The sequence below is a fragment of the Lolium rigidum genome, chromosome 1, assembly GCF_022539505.1.
Source record: "Lolium rigidum isolate FL_2022 chromosome 1, APGP_CSIRO_Lrig_0.1, whole genome shotgun sequence".
In the NCBI taxonomy this organism is placed as follows: domain Eukaryota; kingdom Viridiplantae; phylum Streptophyta; class Magnoliopsida; order Poales; family Poaceae; genus Lolium; species Lolium rigidum.
In genome coordinates, this window is record NC_061508.1 from 215,952,238 (window position 1) to 215,959,692 (window position 7,455).

The 7,455-nt window shown below is 47.4% G+C and overlaps 1 protein-coding gene across 1 annotated transcript; it reads right to left on the minus strand.

The window, feature by feature from the left end:
• Positions 1-821: 821 nt before the first annotated feature.
• Positions 822-5,407, minus strand: LOC124683139. Its single transcript, XM_047217710.1, has 5 exons — positions 5,129-5,407; positions 3,256-3,468; positions 2,918-3,066; positions 2,771-2,839; positions 822-2,486 (listed from the first exon to the last, which is right to left on the minus strand). The coding sequence occupies exons 1-5, from the start codon at positions 5,405-5,407 to the stop codon at positions 1,262-1,264; spliced, it is 1,935 nt and encodes a 644-aa protein (XP_047073666.1). The 3' UTR covers positions 822-1,261.
• Positions 5,408-7,455: the final 2,048 nt, after the last annotated feature.

The window sequence follows — 7,455 nt, forward strand, 5'->3', positions numbered from 1 at the left end:
GAAAAAGTGTTAGATAATCCATATCCGTCGGATATCATCAATACCATATCCGTTACTGTATCTGGCGGATATCCGCTTGACCAATATCCATGCCCGCATGGCCGCATCCATATCTGGCGGATTTCTAAAGTTGTCAGAAAATGGATGGCAATGCAGATGTGGAGTGAAAATTATCCGTACCATTTACATCCCTATGCGACATACACCCAACGTTAGCATTCATGGAATGGAGGCCAATACATGTAGAGATCTCACACATATATACACATGAGCAATTTGTGGCCAATCATGCACCCGAATTATTGGAGGCCAAGCCGGGACAGATGCTGGCAGCTTTAGTTCCTCGTTTAAACTTTTGGGTGAACTGTTCATCCCACAAAAATGTGATGCAATAGTGTCAGCAGCCAAGGCCATAGCGTCGCCCAGATCAGGTTTAGCTGGCGGCATGCATCGACAACCTCGGCACGCAGGCCAGTTTGTTTTTGGATGAACTGACCGGTGCATGCAACACGAATACACGATTGTGAGTCTAGCTGGGCGATATCGACCGGCTCGGCCTGCAGGTCAGGGTGAGGTGAAGCTCAAGGCTGCTATTGCTGCCCAGAGGTACACCACGACCATGTTAGCACCTCCAGCGGGAGGAATCCACCTGACTCCAGTGTGTAGACAAGGTAGAAAATGCCAGGGAGGGCGAGCACTATGCAGATCGATGCAGGTGCACGGTGGTGGCTCAGTCATGCATTTGCCATTGCCTGCCTCTGCACAAGCTCAGATCTTGCAGCCCCATCCATCATGCAGGAAATTGTCCCAGGAACCACATGTGCAGCAAATGAACCAGGCAGTAACATCTAAACAGTATTGCCAAAAGGTACAAGGACTGTAGTGTTTGTTATATGCAGCAGTAGACAGACACTGCAAAAGGAGAAAAAAAAATCACAGCAGGGATTTAGTTACCCTCTTCTCTTTTACAGGCAACTTGGCGTGACAAAGAAAAAATTATGCAGTAAAAAGATATCTACTTGGATCTGAAGAGACTGTAAACTCATGGACTTGTTAGGATCTGAAGTGAGTTCCTTAGCTCATGAACGTTGTAATTAATCCTCTTGGAGCTGTTGAAACCACAACGCTAATGCCTCTTCTCAGAAAGAAAACCAGGAACGGAAAACTACCAGCTATTTCACTAGTCTCATCTCTGGGTGGGAAACAACAATCACTAATGGTAAGCACCTCCATCAACAGTGAGTGAGGAATAAAGATCTAGCTATGTAACATTTTGGTTCATCTCATCTGTGATGTCTCGGAAGACCCGCAGGCGGTTCTGCTGCGGCCTCCATGGTCTTGTGCTCGCCGCCGCGTTCTTAGGCCAGCGGCTAGTGGCCTCGGTGTGACTGGCACCCTGACAGTTCTCACTGTCACGAAATGGTACGTGCCCGCCGAAAAGCGAACGCTGAGCTGTACTGCTTCTCCATGGTGTTTGCCCGGTGCCTTGAGCCTTCTCACTGAGATGAATCGTGTTAAGCCTTTGGCAGACTCGGTTGCTGTGATCCTGAACCTTCTGCTGCTTCCATGATGGAGCAGTCCTCACAAACTTTGGGTTCATGTTCTCGTCTGTCGAGATTCTGGAGTCGCTGCGTCTCCAAGAACCTGCTGATGAACTTTGTAGCCGAACACCTGGAACTGGGGTTTTGAGGCTGCTGCTTTCTTGAGATGATGGTGGTGTTCTGCCCCTCTGCTCACTTGCATGTTTGCTGCTCCCACCTTGCACAGTAGTTTGCTGTTCATCCTCCTCCACCATGTCAGCCCACGTTTTTCTAGCCCCATCCGCAAAACCCTTCCCCTCTTGCATAGGATTCTCACTAGCATCAATGGCGCCATTAGAGTTTGGCAGGCATTCAGCTGAGATAGGAGTCTGAATTTGATTCTCTGTGCTGACATTTGGTCTGTCCTTCTCAACCAGCCGCTTGCGTAGTTTCTCGAGTAGAGACTGTGGTGTGGCAGCATCGTTGAACAGTTTAGAAAGATCTTGGTGCTCCTCCAGGCATTGCCCATTCTTCACTCCCTCAGTTGCAACCATAAATTGTGGTTCTTTACGCTTCAACTGAGTTATCGGAGACGGAAGAGCTTGTGAGTTGCAATTCTCATGCTTCTCTGTATCCGCCGAAACTGGAATTGCTGGCCCTTCATAATTCAGTTGAGTTGAAGAAAGAATTTGTGGATGTAGATATTCAAGGTTCTCCACATCAGTAGCAACCGAAATTCTTGAATCTTTAGACTTCATTTGAGTAATGGGTGAAGGGAGTGTTTGTGACTCAATTTCCCTAAGCACTTCAGTAGCCCGGGCAAGAGATCTCACATGGTTTTCATCATTGGAGTTGCAGGGTATAGATTGGAGAAGGTATTTAGCTTCAGCTACCTTTCCAATCTTCATCATGCAGATGGCTAAATTACACTCTTTGTTATAATCAGCTTCGATAGCAAGAGCTTGCCTGGGCCAGGACACAAAATCCAAGTCAGTACCAGCTGGATTTAGTCAGATGAGTTTTAATGGAAATGATGCATGATGTCATGACAGAGAAACAGATTTCACTTCTACTAGTATCAGCCTCCTTTCAGCATCCTTAATTCCGACTGAGAAACTACAGTGGTGCGATAACATTTATTTATTTATACAAATAACACCAAACATAGAGTTGAGAATTTCAAGATAATATGAATCATGTCTAAGGAAATTCATATAAGCTTTATAGGTCCATCCCCAACCTAGATATACCTGTAGAGCATTTCAGCTTCCTCATAGTTCTCAGACTGCATATGGGCCCAGGCGAGGTTACCCAGCAACCTTCATGACAAAGCAGAGACTTAGAATAGGGTTTGCAGGTGCTGGTCAAATGGAGATGTACAAAAGATTTTTTAATACCTTGCTTTTTCATCTCTCAGAGAGAGATAGACTACTCTTCCATGAGATTTAGACATCTTAGTTTTCCACCGGCCAGAAGCTAGATCCTCATCAACTATTCTCAGCTTCACTGTCAGCATTTCAATCTGCTCTTTTGTCCTACCACATTTCTGGTTCAACATAAAAATGATTTGTATCAGATAAAACCCTGTGCGGATTTATTATTCGCCGATGAAATTTTCACATGGGTTTGTGCAAACTATTAAACGTTTCAAGATCTACTAGTATAATCAAACCCGAAAACTGGGCTTTGGCAGAAAGATTTAGCTTGCATACACAAATTTACAGGACCGATATACCTTGTACAGGTCAATAAGAATATTGTCAAGAGAGTCTTGAGCTTCATTAGGACAGCGGTCACGGAAGGTTCTTATCGCTTCGATGGCCTCTTCAGCCCGATTGGCTTGTTTCAGTACAGTAGCCATATCCTTCAGTGCACTCTCAATTCGTTCACCACTGTTAATGGCCGCCCAGAACAATGGAACTGCCTTGTTGGGATCCTTTTCAATTAACTGGAATAATATAAGCAAGGTGATGAAACAAAAGGAAACAAAATTTGTCTAATAAGAGCTTCTACGATCAAGAGCTTGAATGCATATTGATTTACAAGTTTGCAACTGCTACAGAACTAAATAATATTTACTGCAAAAATGCAGGTAGCAAGTGCAGAAATATATCAGATTATAACGTGTTGAGAAAATCAAAACTTCAGGCAGAATAAGCATCTGTTGCAGATACCAGTCAGAAACAAACATACGGCATTTACAAGTTTTCTTTTATTTCTACGATAAAGAGCTCGAATGCATCTTGATTTAAAAGTTTGCAACTGCTACAGAACTAAATAATACACTGCAAAAAAGCAGGTAGCACGTACAGAAATATATCAGCCTATAACGTGTTGAGAAAAGCAAAACTTCAGGCAGAATAATCATCTGTTGCAGATACCAGTCAGAAACAAACATACGACATTACACCAGCAAATCTAGCCAAACTGTTGCGATCCAATCTTTCGATACAATACATTTCTGGTAATAGGACACCTAGACATCAAGAAGGGTCAACACTGTCATTCCACTCTACGCTTATATCATATTTTCCAAAATTATCATATGGGTCCCAATATTTTATTTACAGGTCTGCAAGTGCTACAGAGCTGGAAATACAATGCGACAATGCAGGTAAACACGTACAGGAGTATTGCAGCTTATAACGTGTTTATAATAGCATAGCTTCAGTCAGAAGCATCTGTTGCGGATACTAGTCAGAAACATCATACTGCATAAAACCATTAAATCTTATCAAACTGTTTCGATGCAGTCTTTTGATACAGCACATTTATGGTAATAGGACACCTAGTCATGTAGAAGGATCAACCCTGTTGTTCCACTTTACGCTAATGTCCTTTTTTTCATCAAAGGTTGTCCTATGAATCGCATTATTTCTGCCAGGGTGTCTATCTTCACCTTTCTCTACTTTTGTGCAGCTGAAGGATATGCTGTTAAAATGGAAGATATCTCGATATACTTAATTTTCATAGGAAAGAAAACTAAGCTTCAAGGATATATCCTTCTCCTCCTTATACTGCTCTTTTTTCGAAAAGTGTTATACTACTCTTGGATCAGGTCAGTTAGCATCTCATGAGACTCAGCGAGACACAGTCCCTGCAGAATACCATTACAGCACAACTAATAGAAGAGCGTTACGTTAACTGAAGGCTGGAACAAACTCTTATCAGTGGTGCACTGGGGGAACACTTCAGGAGCACATCAAGTTCTCTTTCAGTATCTCCTACGCTTCAGCTCCACATCATTCTGACAAGAAGAGGCCACACATCCCTACACCCAACCTAGACCCATAATGATGATTGACGAAGCCTAATAAAGTACTCATGGACGCCTAGTGCAGTGCAGATTAAAAAAATGATCACGAATGAATATGCAATTATGAACGGAATTCAGAATATACTACGGTAGCATTCACAATTTCGACAAGTGATATACGCCAATTGTTGATATACGCCAAATATTAGGGATCGTCACAATCCAATTGTTGATATACGCCATATCAGCTGCATCTAATTAGCCACCCGGATGGACCAGATAGCATAGCGCTCAGTTCTGGACCCTGGAAAACGAAGAAACTGCACCTGACGGCACTGGTCGATCGTGTTACCTGCGCCTGCTTCGCCCTCACGTACGGCGAATCCAGCGCCGGCGGCGCCCTCGGCGGCCTGGAACACCCGCCGCCGCCGGCGCCGCTCGGCAGAGGCGTCGCGACGGGGCCCCCGCTCGTCGGCGGGGTCACGCGGTAGGAGCAGCAGCCGGCGCTCATGGGCGGCGTGACGTGGCTCCCGAAGACGAGGTCGCCCGCGGGGCTGCACGGGCTCCACCTCGTGCTCGTCGCGCCCCTCGGCGACGTCCACGGCGGCAGCCGCCTCCCCCCGCTCGGCATTGCGGAATTCCGTCGAACACCTGGCGCGTCACCCCAAAAAAAAAAACGGAAGTCAGTTGGCAAATCTTCCTCGGATATGGTCTTCCGCTGTGCTGATTTTCGAATCAATGGGGTGTTTCAGGCGAGAATTGCCCCACGCCACGAGTAAGAATTCCTCGAACAAAATTCTCGACAGATCAAGGGAGGGAGTACTAACCCTGCCGGCGGCGAGGAGGTCCGGGATCGAGCCGCCGTGGCCTAGAAACCCTCGCCTCCGATCGAGAAGGATCAGCCCGATCGCGACCCGATTCCTTCCCAGAAGCGTTCGTCAGAGGAGGGATTAGCGAGGCTAGAACGAAGGATTTTGCTATATATACAGTGCGAACTGGCGAACGGAAGGAAAATTTTGAAACGGACGTCGTGTCACGGGGTTCCCGTTCCCGTTCGGTCGTGCGTGCGTGCGCATCAACCCAGTTCGCTAGCTAGCAGGAATAAGTGCCGTTCATGCGTCTCCTGTGATGCCGATGTCGCGAGATCGCGTAACGCATGTAATGCGTATCGATCGATCATTGGTTTTGGGCTTGCGTTTTAATGCACACACGATGCATGTGTTGCTCATGGTTTTACCTTGGTATGTGTGAAGTGTGATCCCTGTGTGAAGGACAAGTTTATTTACTTCACGGTTACACAAGAAAAACGGACAGACCTTATTTGTATTTCCTTGCTCCATCACTTGGCAACTGCCAACTTTTTTTTTTTGAACTCGGGGAGGGGTCTAGAAGACCCCAGATTTTGTATTATAAAAGTGGCAGGTACAAAGTTTTGCAGAAAACCCCTTATACAACACTCGCACTATGAACCTAATATTTGAAGAAAGGGGCTTGCACTTTACAAAGAACACCCTACAAAATAACCGATCAAAGCAATGTAGGGCCTGGGTGTCTCCGCCACGCGACGCCGGCGTCCTCCAGGCATTGCCGCCGAGGAACAAGAGCAGATAGCTCGTTGGCTCTCTTCCAGCGATGATCTTCTGCCAACGGCCGGCGTTAAGCCACCGGGGACAAGACCACTTGGTGGCAAAACGTCGTCGAGCTTCCGTCGCAGAAGAGAAGAAGGCCTCCTCAACGGAGGTTGCAGTAGTGCCGCCATGCCGGCAAGAAATAGCTGAGGCAGTGCTGCCTCCAGCTTTGATGACCAAGGAAGTGAGATAATCTCCCCGAACTGCTCCAATCCAGCAGGAAAACACTGCCGGCCTCCAGATCTCCTTCACACCACCAAGGCCAGAAAGAGAGAGAGACTGCAGCAGCGAATCCCCAGCAGATTGAAGCAGCAACCGCTTATTAATAAAGGCCTCACCGACAGGGCCAAATCCAGCCAACCACCACCATGGTGATATGGAGGAGAGCCATGTCAGCCACCAATTGACGCAGCGGAAGAACGCCATACTTAGCAGCCTTGAAAGAAAGGAAGGAGGGATCTTATTGGAGAAGAAGCCCGGCACCCATCCCCGTCTCCGCCACGCCTCCTACCACCGGAGACGGTCGTCGATGAAGAGGAGAGCCAGGAACGCCCAGATCCGCCCCGCAAGATCTGGTCTCCATCTTTGGGCATATCCGGCATCAAGCCAACTACTAAATCCTAGACTACAACCGGCGCCTCTCCTCCACCTCCTCCAAGCGGCATCGCCGCCGGCGAGGGCTTCGGGTTGGCCCAGGGCGAGGTGGCCGACTCTCAAGGTGGGCAGACGCGAGAGCCTTCCAGAGAGGGGGAGAAGAGCGGTATCTACTCTTTTGGATACTGCCAACTAGGTTGCCTAGTCCCTGTAAGCTACCCAAGAAAAACATTGGTTGTTGATGGTCTCGAGCAACGAGTGTGCTGGAATCACGTCGCCGTCGAAGGCCTTGTGCGAAGACGCCAGCAGGCGCTCCACCAAATATGTCCACCATGCTCCCAGCGAACTCTGATCGGTCGATGCCACGGTCGTCTGTCGTTCATCCTCGGAGTTGAAGTAGTATGAACCAGATGGCTCTGGAGAACGGGCACTGGAGCAGTAGGTGATCAAGCGTCTC

Coding starts and splice junctions, on each gene's coding strand:
- LOC124683139 (XM_047217710.1), bottom strand. CDS start 5,407: ATGCCGAGCGGGGGGAGGCGGCTGCCGCCGTGGACGTCGCCGAGGGGC. Junction 3,469..5,128: donor TGAGGGCGAAGCAGGCGCAG/GTAACACGATCG, acceptor ATATTATTCCAG/TTAATTGAAAAGGATCCCAA. Junction 2,840..2,917: donor CTGAGAGATGAAAAAGCAAG/GTATTAAAAAAT, acceptor TTTGTCATGAAG/GTTGCTGGGTAACCTCGCCT.